At 39.4% G+C, this 14,733-nt stretch overlaps 1 protein-coding gene and 1 pseudogene across 2 annotated transcripts; one reads left to right on the top strand and one right to left on the bottom strand.

Moving 5' to 3' along the window:
* Positions 1 to 3,216: 3,216 nt before the first annotated feature.
* LOC149822101 (uncharacterized) lies at positions 3,217 to 10,470 on the bottom strand. 2 transcript variants are annotated; one of them, XM_089981148.1, is made up of 3 exons: positions 9,605 to 10,470; positions 9,415 to 9,491; positions 3,217 to 3,406 (listed from the first exon to the last, which is right to left on the bottom strand). In XM_089981148.1, the coding sequence occupies exon 1, from the start codon at positions 10,406 to 10,408 to the stop codon at positions 9,716 to 9,718; it is 693 nt and encodes a 230-aa protein (XP_089837274.1). In that variant the 5' UTR covers positions 10,409 to 10,470; the 3' UTR covers positions 3,217 to 3,406; positions 9,415 to 9,491; positions 9,605 to 9,715. The 2 variants fall into 2 exon arrangements, with proteins under 2 accessions (XP_089837274.1, XP_089837273.1); XM_089981147.1 differs by lacking the exon at positions 3,217 to 3,406 and having other exon boundaries at positions 9,094 to 9,491.
* On the top strand, positions 6,547 to 6,957 carry LOC149822102 (pentatricopeptide repeat-containing protein At4g30700 pseudogene; annotated as a pseudogene).
* Positions 10,471 to 14,733: the final 4,263 nt, after the last annotated feature.

Below are 14,733 nucleotides of genomic sequence, written 5' to 3'. Positions count from 1 at the left end.
GTTTAGTCATGTTTTTTCTTCCATTCAAATGAATGCATCTTATTGTTGATGGGCATACCTAAAGACACTTGGCCTGAGCTGGGAATTTGGTCTGTTACCCAAATTGCTTCCTGGAATTACCATGAAATTCACTTGGCTTAGTGCTTGTCCCATTAACTTTTTTCAACCTAGTTTTATTTTTCATGGTTGTACTTGAATGGACAAAGTGTGGTGTCATTTGTCATACATTAGTTTCTTAACCTCCAGCTATAATTATTTAGCAATTCAGGTATATAATTTCTAGTGCATGCTTTGTTGTCTTAATTGATATTTAATCCTCATTGACTATGAAATCCGCCTTTGGAGCATATTTTTGTTGGCCGTTGTACTTGTATTGAAACTCCGGGTCTTCATAGCTTTGCTTAACTTTTGCCTGTATTCATGAACATCTCTCATGGTTTTTACTTGACCCTCCTTTATGTATTTATCTATGTATTTGCATTTCCACTGTTGTTCATTATTGTTGGAAATCATGTCTTGGGTTGCTTTCTTTATTAAGAGAACACTGCTACATGTGGTACTACTATGGACTAATTGCTATAAATGTGGTCAGATTGAGTGGAGACAACTGGCATCTATGATTTTCCAAATAGATTATGCCTACAATATAATAAATATGGGAAAAATCTGTGTAGCAAAAATCTACACACATTTGCACACACATACAATTTAATAAATATAGGAAAATCTGTGTGGATTTTAATTTGTTGAAGCTTTGCTTTGTATCAGATTACTTGTAAGGATGTTATTTTAAAGGACAACGTTGTGCCTAAGGCAGTGATTGAGTATGTTTCTCAGTTTGCAATTGAAAATCTTGTAGTTGGTGCATCATCCATAAATTCATTTATCAGGTAATTTTCTATATTCAATTAGCTATTGGTGTTATTCCACATTGATTCTGAATCCTCCTCGAGACACCAATCAACTTCCTTAACTACCTGCTCTACAAACATTCCTTGTTTAGCTCCTTTCAGTGCCCACCACTTAATTCTAGGATCTATCCTATGTCTATCCCTTTTGCGGCATTGTCTAATTCTAAGATCTAAAATTAAGACTCTATGTTGTGTAGCTACACTTTCTCCTGGTATAACCTTACAATCGATGCAACAACCCCTATCTCTCTTTCTAAGTAGGAAAAAATCTATCTGACTCGTATTAACCCCACTTTTAAATGTTACTAGGTGAGACTCCCTCTTCCTAAACCAAGTGTTTGCTAAGATCATATCATAGGACAAACAAAAATCTAAAATCCTTTCTCCACTTTCATTTCTTTCTCCTATACCATAGCCTCCATGGACATTCTCAAATCCATCCCTACTAATGCCTACATGTCCATTAAGGTCACCGCCGATGAAAAGCTTTTCTCCATAAGATGTCTCTTGTACTACTCCATCTAAATCTTCCCAAAATTGATGCTTAATGGAATCATCTAAACCTACTTGAGGTGCATAAACACTAATAATATTAATAATATCCGTACCTAATACTAATTTAATAAGTAAAATTCTATCACCCTTCCTACGGACCTCAACTACATTATCTATAAACTGACGACTCATAACAATCCCTACTCCATTCCTATTCCTATTTATTCCTGTATACCAAATCTTATATCCCCAAGGTTCTATCACTTTAGCTTTCTCACCTACCCATTTGGTCTCTTGAAGACATAAAATATCAATCTTTCTCCTACACATAACATCTACTAACTCTACCAACTTACCAGTTAAAGATATGTATGAAGGAGTAGTAACCAATGTCCGCACTTGTGGAGGGGTGACAACCAATTTTCCGATAACGGTTGGGTTACATCAAGGATCTGCTTTAAGCCCTTTCCTATTTGCGATAGTGATGGATGAGCTTACGAGATCAATTCAAGAAAATGTACCGTGGTGTATGTTGTTTGCTGATGATATTGTTTTGATTGATGAGTCTAGAGCTGGGGTTAATGCTAAGTTAGAATTATGGAGACAGACATTGGAAGCTAGAGGTTTTAAGTTGAGTAAGAGTAAGACTGAATATATGGAATGTCGGTTTAGTAAGCAACGAAGTAGTGATGGGAGTGTAGTGAAGCTTGGTGAGCAAGATATACCGGTGAATGATTATTTCAAATATTTGGGATCCATCATTCAAAAGTATGGAGAAATTGATGGAGATGTAAATCATAGGATAAAGGTTGGGTGGATGAAATGGAAAAGTGCTACTGGAGTGCTGTGCGATCGTAGAATGCCATTGCGGTTGAAGGGAAAGTTTTATAGGACGACTATTAGACCCGCTTTACTATATGGTACGGAATGTTGGGCTGCCAAGAGACATCATATTCAAAAAATGAGTGTAGCTGAGATGCGGATGCTTAGATGGATGTGTGGAAATACAATAAAAGATAAGATTCGGAACGAAGAGATACGTAAGAAGGTAGGTGTTGCACCCATTGAAAATAAGATGCGAGAGAATCGTTTACGGTGGTTTGGACATATTCGGCGAAGGCCTAATGATGCTCCAGTTAGAAGGTTGGAGAAATGGGAAAATATATTAGTTAAAAGAGGTCGGGGTAGGCTTAGGAAGACTTGGATGGAGATGATAGGAAAGGATATGAATGCTTTGAACCTCACCGAGGACATGGCGTTGGATAGAAATGATTGGAGGAAAAGGATTCATGTGGAAGACCCAAAATGAATTTCTTTTTTGGTTCATATCGCTGACCCCAATTGTTTTGGGATGAAGGCGTAGTTGTTGTTGTTGTTGTAATTAGCTATTGGTGTTAGCAGCAAATCCATGTATGACACATACAACACAATTTCTATAAGATATGTGAGAAAAGTAATGTGTAGACGTAGCCTTATGCACACATGATGAGGTAAACAAGAAAGAAATAGATCGATCTTGAATCAGGAAGACCTCCACCCAACAGAGCACAATTCATATGTTAGTAGGTAGACGACAGAGCATAGACAGATTGTTTCGTTCACCCGTGAATCAGGAAGACCGCCAAGGCTATCGAGTGGAAGCATTATTGATGAAGACTCCATCTCCTCTAATCGCCGAAGCTTCCAATTGCCACTTCACCTTGCACACAAGTCTCTTGATCTCAACTCCAGCGATATGGATCAATCTTCTAGTTCTCAAGGCAGTGATAGTTCATGGTCATCACAGACAGCAGTGAGTGACCATAACAGAAACAAAGGTAGAGGTAGAAGAAGCAAAAGAAGTTTTATTTATCTCATTGCTTATAAACTCCCTTCCTTTACATGAATTGGGGACTTGGTTTTCATCTTTCAGGAGGATATGGAAGCTGAAATGAGGAGACTGAAGCTTGAATTGAATCAGACAATGAATATGTGTAGCAGTGTTTGCAAAGAAGCACTTTCTGCAAAACAGAAGGTAAATAACAATGGCATGTCAGCTTTTCAAATAAGTGTTTAATCTACCAAAATGCATTCTAGCAAAACAAAAAAACAAAAGAAACCACTAAACTTTGGAGAACAGTAAACCATGTGTGAATAGGAAGGATATACAATATAGCTTATATGTCATCAGTCTCAAAGGTAGTGACGCTCTGCCTTTTCATTTACGTTGCATCATCAAGGATAAATGGTATTCAACAATGTGGTTACTCTTTTGGGTATTCTGGATTGTAAACAATAACATATTATATTAAATGTTGATACTCATGTGTGGCTTCATTGAATACTTCAAACTTAGTTACAAGACAGTGATTTGCTCTCTACAATTTCTTGTCAAAACATGCACTTTTTGAAAATATTTTAGCTGGTTGGAAAATTGCCTTGTACTATAATTTTTTCTTACCTTCTGAACAAGTATATGAGAACTAGAAATAAATGCTTTAGTTTGTCCAATTGTGTGTAGAAAAAGCCTAATCATATAACCAATGTGGGCAAGTTTTTTAATATAAAAAAAGTTTTCAATTTGCAAGTTTATAGATTTTTATCTCGCCGGTATAGGCAAGATCCCTGTCAACCTATAACGATGAGTTAATTCTCCCTGTTATAGCCTACAATGGCGAGTTAATGTTTGCCGTTATATGTTATAACAGTAAGATAGAAATGTTATAATCTATAGCTAACCTATAACGGTGAGTCAAAATCTCGCCGTTATAGGGTATCTTGCCGTTAAAATAACCTTGCCGCTATTAATGTTTTTAGTTCTGACGAGATTCTTCACTAGAATTGGTTCACCCTTTAACAGTGACGTATAAATGTCGCTGTTATTAGTCAACAAAGGTCATTTCTTAATGACAATTTATTGGTGAGAATTCTTGCCGTTATAGGCCAATAGTGGCGAGAAATAGTGCAATAGCGACGATAAAAATTGCCGCTATTCACCCTCATCCTTGTAGCACTGCAAAAAGGACACGGATACATTATCTTTGTGTATTTTTTCATGATGAGCAACGTAGAAGCAGACACATGAGGGTAGAGTATTTCTGTGACAGCTTTTTTCTGGAAGGAAATCAGCCAAACTCTTGAAAAATCAGATTGATTTGGACAGACTGACTGACTGAATTTGACTCACAGTCAAGGTATCAAAATACAATTCTGTGCTGAACAAGACTGATCTGGTCGGATATGAATCAGTCAGTTTCAAAATGACATGGAGAACAAATCCAGTTTTAACAACATTACGTGCAACAACTGGCTTCATAGTTAGCCGCCGTGTGGTCTCCCAGTTGGTTAATGTGAGGGTTGTGATGTCTGGAATCCCCAGATGTCATGGGGTTCAATTCAGTTCCCTTTGGAATGAAACCTGCAAAATGTATGGAGCAGCACTGTAGGACTGGTCCACTCTCCCGGAGTTAATCATTATAGGGTGGGGCCAATTTGTGCTTGATCCTGGTAGGTATTTTGTCACGAAGAAACAAAAAACACTGGTATTATACTTGGCTATTATGAGTTGAGCTTCAAAATGTGGAAAGCTTTGCACTAATCATAAAAGAGAAGCGATACCAATATCATAGTTACCGCACTTATCCCTTCGCTTCTCACTCGGTATTTTTTATATTTTTATTTTTTTCTCACTTGTTTCCTCCTTATTTCCTTCGTGCTACTTTCTAAGGGCACCTTTAGAAGTGAGAAAGATGTAAGAAAAGTAATGCACATTAAAAAAAATCCTTACGGATTTTCCGACCCTTCCAAATGAGGGAGACTTTTTTGCCGAGAGAGCTTTTCTAAAAAAGTACACTTTTTGATAGGAAACATTTCTCCAAGGAGGTGGAGAAATGTTCCCTACCAAGAGAAAATTTATTTTTATACTCTCCACCATCACCACCTACCATCTCACCGTCACCGCCACCACCCACCATTTCACTACCACCTCCTCCTCTCTCATTTTTTCACATTTTCCCACTCTGTTTTTCTCATGCTACACAAACACTGCAAAACTTCTCATATCAAAAACTCTCATAGGGAAAACTTTTTTTTCCTACGAGAGTTTTTCTCTCTTCCAAACCTGCCCTAATACTCACTTCTATGCTTTCACTTCTCGCATTGCTTCCTGGTAACTATGATCAGGATCTCTGTGGCATAAAACACAAACAAGTTTATGAACAACAATGCTCCCATTTGTTGATGAATAATTGATAAAAAAATCTAACCCACCAAATTTTTTCAAATGAAAATAAAAAATAAGTACTTTTTTTTTGTAGAAAAGCAAATTTAACAATGAAAATTCTTCTAAATTAAAATATTTTACTATTAATTCTAGATTACAAATAAGAAGAAATTCTGCATATCTTTCCTCTCATTTCAACGCTAGTTTTCAGTGGTATCTTATCGATGGACCAATCATCAACTTGAATGAGGTCAAACATAATGGATAGCTTGTTGATGTCACAATTCTTAAACATGGGGCCTCTATGGGCTATTACTCCGAACCAGTGTTGTGAGAGGCGTATGCCTCGAAGGCAAAGCACAGAGGCGTACGTCTCAGAGGTGAAGCACACACTTAAGGTACTAAGGCGTTGCAGTGAGGCGTTTCAGGCTTGAAGCGCACACTTCACTCATGTGAAGCGCACACCTCAAGTCGAAACGTGCTTCACTTCTAAAGCGTACGCATCATGGCACCGTTTCTTCATTTGTGTAGTCCCTACAAACCGCCGCTTTCCTGCCAAAATCCGCTGCCAGAAAACCACCTCGATACCCAGAAAACCATCGGACCCACGATGATCACGGCGGCAGACTTCTACCACGTGATGACAACGGTTGTTCCGCTCTATGTGGCGATGATCCTGGCTTGCGTTACTACGCACTGATGCAGAGGTCCCAAGTCGTGCCCGACCACCTCACCTTCCCCTTCGTCGTGAAGGCTTGCGCGGTGCTTGCAGATCTCCCGCTCGGTAGAGCCCTCCACGAACGGATTCTGCGCTGCGGGCTGGTTCGTGACCCCTTCATCGCGAGCTCCATGATCGGTATGTACTGAAAATCCAACGGGGTTGGTGATGTGTGCCAATTGTTCGAAGAAATGCCTCAATGAGATGTTGCTTGGAATGCCATGATTGCTGGGTTCCTAAAGAGGGAGGACGTGGGGTCTGCTCGGGCTTTATTCGAGTCGATGCCTGCGGAGAGGTCTTTGGTTACCTGGAACACCATGATCACCGGCCTAGCGCAAAATGGGATGTCGACGGATGCGCTCGGGCTTTTCCAGCGGATGCAAGCCGAGGGCTTGACGCCGAATGAAGTCACGTTGGTTGGTGTTCTTTCAGCTTGTGCTAAATTGGGTGCGCTGGAGGTCGGGAAATGGGTGCATAGGTACATCGAGAAGAACGACATTAAGCTGAGTGTTTTCTTGAGTAATTCTCTCATAGATATGTACCCGAAAGGCAAAACTTTAGAATACGCACGCCAAGTGTTTGATGGTATGTGTGAGAGGACAGTGGTCTTGACACTTATTTTATTATTTTGATCATGAAGCTTACACTCCAATGCCTCGAGGCTTACGCCTCGCTTCATAACATGCTCAACGCCTCGCTTCGCCTTATCGCATTTAACAACCTTGCTCCCAACTGGCCTAGAGCCTATTACTTCCATTTTGCCTATAGAAAAGGGAGGGAGAGAAAACTCAAGTTGGTCCACACTAAAACATCATTCCTAGTATCCTACCTTAGACAGTTCATAGCCTACCTGAGCTACAACCTAACACTTGCAACCCCACCTTAAGATTGCCCAAAGTAAAAGAATATAAGTAATAAAACAAAACTCAAAACAATCTCTTAGTTACTGTTTGAAAAACTTTTTTTAAGAATATTTTTGTTCAAATGAATGTTGCATTACACCAATAACTTCCATGAAGATTACCAGCATCTTCGTTCTTTCTCTTACCTTTTTTTTTGAAGATGAATGATTAGCATAATCTAAATCCAACCCATTATGCTCATATTTGGGTTGAATCGACCAGTTTCCAACCATGGGATGACGTGTTGGGATGAACACAGCCTGATTTGGCTTATTTTTCAAAAATGCTTAAAAATTGTTAAAATTATTTTTAAATATTATTTGTAATCTCATTTGTATGAGATTTATTTTTTTTTGTTTGGTAAGTTGACATGGATTTATTTTCTCATGTTATACATAATTGGATCATGATTGAATACCGATCATGGATTGGATTAATGATTTTTTTTATTTAATGACCATGGATTGGATCTAATGGACCATGAATTGGATCCAATGGACCATGAACCGTGGATTGTATCAATGGCTTAGAGTGGATCATATTGGATTTAATGGACTTGTACATGGATTTTTATCGAATCATTGTTTGGGTTTATCTTATTTAGGCTTAAGCCTGTACTCAATAAAGTGGTATTAAACAAATTATAAGTTTTTTGACATAGATTGAATTTATCATAGTTGGATCCAGTTAGCCTTAAATTTGAATCCAATAAAGTGGTTTAAAACAAATTATAAATTTTTAATAAATTATAAAATTTTAAACATGGATTTCCAATTATGAAATTTACAAAATAAACCAAGAAATGCAGAAATATTGCACTCCAGAAACACCACCCTCACCGAATCATCAAAATAGTCCTTAACCAATGTCACACATAACATTTTTAAGAAAATAAAAAACAGAAATATTGAAATATTCAAAATATCACTATTTATAAAATTGATTTTTTATTTTTCAGAAGAAAACTCAAGAGATATTGGTATACATAAGAAAATAAAATATATAAATTTTAAAAATAAGGTTTTGCTTTTATAGCATTCTTATCATAGATAAAGCGTGAATTTTAAAACTGGTGAGATTTTTAAAATATCTTTTTAAAGGTAGTGATAAAAAATGATATCCCACCCAACGGAAGCCAAAAATAAAAAAAACCTGGCCTGTGAGCACCTCCCACCCACGGAGGCCGACACCAATCCAGAGAAAAAAAGACTGAAGCCCCTCCCACTCGACGGAGGCCGTCCATCCCTTCCAACGGAACGGAAGCAAAAAAAAGAAAAAAAAAATGAAGGCCGACCAGCCCCTCCCACCCGACGGAAGCAAAAAGAAAAGAAAAAGAAAAATCATGGAATATCGAAATAAAAAACAAAAAAACGAAGGGCACCATTCGACCAGCCCCTCAACCAGTTAAAAAAACAGGAAATAGGTTACCTGTTTTTTTTTCCGGCGAGTCCCCCTTCTCCGCCGAGCTGGTGCTTTGTCCCTCCTCTTCCGTGTTCATCTTCCCGGAGAGAGAGGAGAACAGGAAGAGGTGAACCCTAGCGTTCACATCTTGTACGATTTAGCAGACTCGTGAACCACCGAAGGAGCTCTGGCCGATCCCCCCACCGATGGAGGGCTCCCACACCTCTCGAACCTTCGGGTGGCTGTGCTCGGCAGGGGCCCCGTCAGCGGGTGCCTATGGCAGTCCTTCCTCTTGATTGAAATCACCAAAGAAAAAAAAAACACCCACACAAACATATACAAACACACACAAAAAAAAACAGGGGACCGAAACAGGGGCTTGGTAGGAAGAGTCCCTATTCAGTAGTTGGGTGGCAGTGGAGTTCGCCTGAATCTTGATTCTGGCTAGCTCCACCATGCTGCAACCATCGTTCACTTTTGGGGAAGAAGAACGTTGGGGTTCTACCCCAACATTTTTACAAATGCGATTTCGAGTCATGATTCCAAATCAAACATTTTAATATGAGATTTCAAATCTCAAGGCTAGAGATGATTCGGTTTCTCACACCATCTACTTTTTTTTTATTGGTTGAACATGGAATTTGGGGCCATGCGATGTCATCCAACACAACATGCCATAGAAACAAGAAAACAGGAGAAAGAAAACAAATAGTACACGAAAACAGTACCTCCATAATTGCATCAGCAAATAATTTAGTTAAGAAAGAAAACAGAAAAAAAACATACTTGAATTCTTTGGCAAATTAATTGCAAAAGAGCAAAGTCAATACTCATATATACATCACAATTCTTTCACCAATTTGCTGCAAACAAAACAAAACGAAGTCAAGACTCAAATTTACATCATTACAACCCTAAAAGTGGAAAAGAAGATAATTAATTAAAGGAAAAAAAAAGAAAAGAGGAAGCTTCTGACCTAAGTAACAAGGTACAGAGTAGTCGTTCGTTCGTTATCATCTGAACTTCGTCAAACGTGTTTTCACAAAAGAAAAAGTTGAAATAGTTAAAAATAAAACTGTAAAAAAGCTCAGCCTCTACACAACGGGGACCTGCCGTTAACCGCCTTGTTCTGCCGGAAAACCCTAATCGGGCTAGAGAAGGACCAACCCCAACCCTTCGCTCTCTCTCCTCCTCCTCCGACGCCTTTGCCGGAGGCGGAAGGGACCGGATTCTTCGAGAAGTGGCGGGAATCCAGGTAGTACGAGACGCCGACCGATCTGGATCTCGACAATCTCGCCGGCGCCGTGATCTCAGTCTCCGGCTGGGGGTTCGCCTCCTTCCTCTGCCTCTCGGGAACCAGGAACGACCAGAGCGACCACCGCCTCCGCGTCTCCGGCGGGTTCGGGCACGGGTCGTCGGTGCACTGGATCGCGCGCGACTTCGATCTGAGGAAGGGGATCCCGGCAGCCCGGGCCGATCTGGAGCGGCGGAAGGGGGGCTCGGAGTCGATGAGGACGGAGATCCGGCCGACGGAGCCGATCCCTCCACAGGCGGCCAGATGCTGCTGCTTCGGGACATCGAAGGAGGAGAACAAGGAGGAGGATGAGGAGGAGGTGGAGGGAAACTCAGAGGAGGCGGAGGAGGAGGAGGAGCATTTGCAGGGGCGGAGAGAGGCGCAGTCCGGGCAGAGGAGGCGGAGGCGGTTGCTCAGGCAGAAGGGACAGACGCCGGTCAGCGTCTGGAACGGATGCTTCCGGCATCTCTCCTCGAAGGGCTCCATTTCTCCGTCGTCGGAAACGGCCGCTCTGTTTTTTCCGGCAACCGTGAGACTCGTCGGATTTTTTTTTCCTTTTTTCGGAAGTTACAGTTTGATGCTGAAAAATGGGGGGAAGATATTATGTCCGACGAAGCGTTTGGAGGAGTTAACCATGGTCAAGACGAGACGATACAGCTCCTTAACAACGGTTAAATACGTAACAAATAATCCTATATTGAATAGTAATCACCATCCAGCCATTCCTCGATCCAAACTTAATTGAGTCACAGTTGCGAGAGTTCTAATTTAGCGAATTTAAGGATATTAAGGGGTTTTTTAGATTGGTGTGGATAACTATGATTAGATTTGGGGAGTAGGTCCGTGCTCGTGCGACTGGGTGAGGTCATTGGTGGCGTGGACTCGAGCCTTGTCAACCATGTGATAGGTCAACTCGAGAAGTGAGCTCCCATTGAAGAGACGTTCGCCACGTGTCAGGTCAGTTATCTCCACCACGCTTCCCGAGGATCCGTCGTGGTCATCTTTTTCGTAAATGACTACGTTGCCCCCTTTCCTTTCACGTGCTCGCTTTTGGAGGAAAAAGTTGCTATGCAGTAAGTGCGTTTTGACGTAAGGGAGTTCCTTGCTGCGTGCGCTCTCGTTCTGAACCGTTGGATTTTAGATGGAGGGACAATAAGGGGGAAAACGAATTGGACGTGGGCGGGATCATGGACTATCCAAAACCAGAAATAGATTCAAAAGGTATCAGATGAAGTAGAGATTCAATCAAGATCAATTTTTGTTTGGTGATGTACTGGATCCGGTAGATATGGTTAAAAACTTTAAAACTATATTGCTTATCATTGGATCAAATTTAGTCCATAACAAAGGTGTGGGTCATGCTTGTTTGAACTCGTCAAATAGGCTCCACAATATGAACAATAAGTACTCGTTTAGGCTCGACTTGCATAAGCTTTTTAGGTATTAAGAATATATTTTACATGTATTTTTTTTGTAATTCTATTTCTTCTTGCTCTAAACCAATGTATTTTTTCTATACATAACCCAAGCTCCAACTTGGCTAACTCGGGTTGGCTCAGCACGCACATGAGCTAAGCTTGACCCTTCAAGCTCGGCTTGTTCAGCTTGTTTATCAGCCCTCAGGGCCCAGTACTTAGCGCGTCTTCCTCGAGGCTACCACATGTCCGAGGGCCTATCCTCTCAAAGACAATAATGGAGAGGGTGGGCCCCCCAAAAAAGCTGACCAGAGTGGGCACCAGGATCTGCCCTTGTTCACGCACTACAAGAAAAACGTTAATTAACGACAAAAATTTGTGACGAAAATAATCCATCGCAAATTTATGATGGATTAGCCAGAAAAAACTAGTTGTTCCTAAAATTAGAATTAGTGTCAAAATCCAACGCTAATTAGCGATGAAAAAATTCTATCTCAAAATCCATCGCAACTTAGCGACAGATGAGCGATAGAATTTTTGTCGCTACTCCGTCGTTAATTAGTGATAGATTTTGAGACAGAATGTTTTCGTTGTTAATTTAAGATAAAAATTGCACTCCTCAAATTTGATTTTCCCGCCCGTTTGTCGGTGCATTCCTCTTTTCTAAAATTTGTTTCTATTAGCGCCCACGATCTAAAATTTGTTTCTATTCAATTTCCTCTTTTTTGTTCTCGTTTGCTTGTGTTTGAATCTTTTGGAGTGCTCTAACTTGATGGATGAAGATCAATTTCTAGATTTTATATGCAAAGATTAATTTTTTTCTTTATTGAATTTTTTTATAGTATTACTTGTAAAACATTGATCAAACATGTTGTATATTATTTGTTTATTTTGGTGTATTTTTTTTTATTTATTCATTCTCTCCGATCATTTTTCTCAGGGTACTGAAGGAGACTATTCGCTTTTAGAGGGTGCCCGTAAGGGGAAAAAGAATGACAAAGGAAGATGGTGGCGGCGTTCCGCAGAGAGGGAATGGTGAGCTTACAGAAAAGAAGGAAGGAGAGGGTGGGAATGGGAAAGTTGCTTCTGTCCCCTTACACAAGTTGTTTGCCTTTGCAGACCCGTTGGATGTTGTTCTAATAACGGTGGGAACTATTTCAGCCATTGGCAATGGGCTGGCTATGCCCCTTATGACTGTTCTTTTTGGGCAGCTCATCGATTCATTTGGTCAATCCAACCAGGGAAATGTGGTCCATGTGGTCTCCAAGGTAAGTTTGTACTTTGTAATTTGTCTTAATAATTGATTTATTTGCAGTAATTGCACTAGTTAACAACATAGATCTTTGCTTGTGCTTTATATTTAGTTTCCTTTGAGGCCTTGTAAAAGATTATTAGCACAATTTTCTTTTGTCTAATATGTTGGTGGTTTTGTTTTTATTTTGTTGCTGTCATTTGTCATTTGTCATTTGTGATCTTTACATGGCTTTCATGGTTATTTAGATTTGCATAAATGAAAACATAATTTGAGTGTTCAGTTTGGTTGTTTTGGTGCACTTTTTCTTTCCATTGTTTAGCATTTGAGAAATTAGCTTTTGCTGGTTGCGCTTAAATTTGTATACTTGGCCATTGGCTCAGCCATCGTATCATTTTTACGTAAGTGCATCATCCTTCTTGTGTTACATAGCTGAAGTGATTCATTTAGTTATCATGAATCTGCTTTATATATGTGATTCTTTTGCATGATAGATGTGTGCATGTATTAAATTGTTGCTGGTGAAATGTGTTGTGGAGATGTTTCCTGATATAACCAACTGCATATTTGTGGCATCTAAACTTTTTTTTCATCAAAATTGGCAGAGGTCACATGTTAGATGATTACTGGAGAAAGACAGGCAGCTCATATTAGGGGTTTGTATCTAAGTAACATACTAAGACAGGACATTGCATTTTTTGACAAGGAGACAAACACAGGAGAAGTGATTGGGAGAATGTCAGGGGATACCATCCTCATTTGCTGCTTCCTTCTCTAGGCAATCATGTAGGAAAAAGTGACAAAAATATGTCAATTGGGATTTCTTTTTAATGTTAAATTCACAGGTCTCGAGGCTTCAGTTTCATCACATTTGACTCTGAACAGGTGGTGGACGACCTCTTAGCAAAGAGAAACATGATTGAAATGGCCGGGACACAGGTTAGTGTAGCTATCAAGAAGGTGGTCTCGATGGATTCTGTAACTGATATCCCCTTTTCGTTACTAATGAAGAGAGAAAGAGTAGTATTTGATTTATTTTCTTGTATCTTCGGTCATCATCGTTCAAACATTTACTATACTAAGGTGTTTTATGCCTGTTAGATGAAATTGTGATAAGCATCAGCATTATGTAGGAAATTATCTAGGCATGCATACTTAGTTGCCATGACTGTCATGATACTCTAGCTTAAACATTGCTAGTTTTGTTTAGAATTCTACAGTAGCTGATTTTGGATAAGAATATAGAATTATAGTGATTCTTAAGAGCACCTTGTCGCAGGTATGAAGCTGGGTCTCATTGACTTATAGATAATATGCTAAGGATAACAGGCTAGGTTAATTGTTTTGTTTTGTTGTAGGTGGAGATCAAGAAGGATAACAGGTCATTTCTTTGAATGCTACAAGATCTATTCTCTCCTTCCATTTTTCAGATCAATTATTTTTTAGTGACATAAATATTGGTAAGGCAAGCTGAAAACCGCCTGTTCCATGCTTGTTTATATCTGTATCTTGCCTATAGTTGATATTTTTTCGTAAGTCACTTTCAGACCTCATGACACAACAAATTTAGAGCATTAGTTTGGCTTTAGTATTTTGTTTAGTAAATGAAAAAAAGAAGGAAAGAAAAACAATGCAAGTTTTTTCCCCCATAAGCATGGGTGCACACACAAATATATGTTTGCAAGTAGCTTTGTTATATTTTTACATGTCCCTTTTGAGTGGTTAATTTGACCTTGCAAATAACTTTGTTAGTTTCTAGCCAAAATATACAATTTATCTTGAGTTGGATCCCAACATAGCAACTCTGGTAGACAATATGTTGTTTTAGGACCAGCTGGAAGTAAGCATAATCCTTATTCAACCATATCTCTCTGTCTGAGAAGACTGGAGACTTGCTTTAGTTGGCCACACTGAAATATAAGGTTGGGAAATGTTGCGTTAGAGTTTCTTCTCGTCTTTTTTAATATAGCTAGAATATCATGATTCTATCATTGCCTCCTTTATAAGTTGCAAACAGCTATTGCCATATTCTTATGACCCTTTAGTGTTGCATATGTTTGAAATTTTACTTGAATTCAATTATTCGATGGTAGCTTGTGTGTATATTGGGTTTTTTTTTCAATATTTTAGTCATCTGACCAAGC

This window comes from Nuphar pumila, chromosome 11 (genome assembly GCF_984573655.1).
Source record: "Nuphar pumila chromosome 11, dmNupPumi1.hap1.1, whole genome shotgun sequence".
Classification (NCBI taxonomy): domain Eukaryota; kingdom Viridiplantae; phylum Streptophyta; class Magnoliopsida; order Nymphaeales; family Nymphaeaceae; genus Nuphar; species Nuphar pumila.
Note: the sequence above shows the minus strand (reverse complement) of the source record. Positions and strands in the feature narration are given on the sequence as shown.

Bases quoted from the DNA above. Each gene is read 5' to 3' on its own strand.
- LOC149822101 (XM_089981148.1), bottom strand. From the start codon at position 10,408: ATGGAGCCCTTCGAGGAGAGATGCCGGAAGCATCCGTTCCAGACGCTG.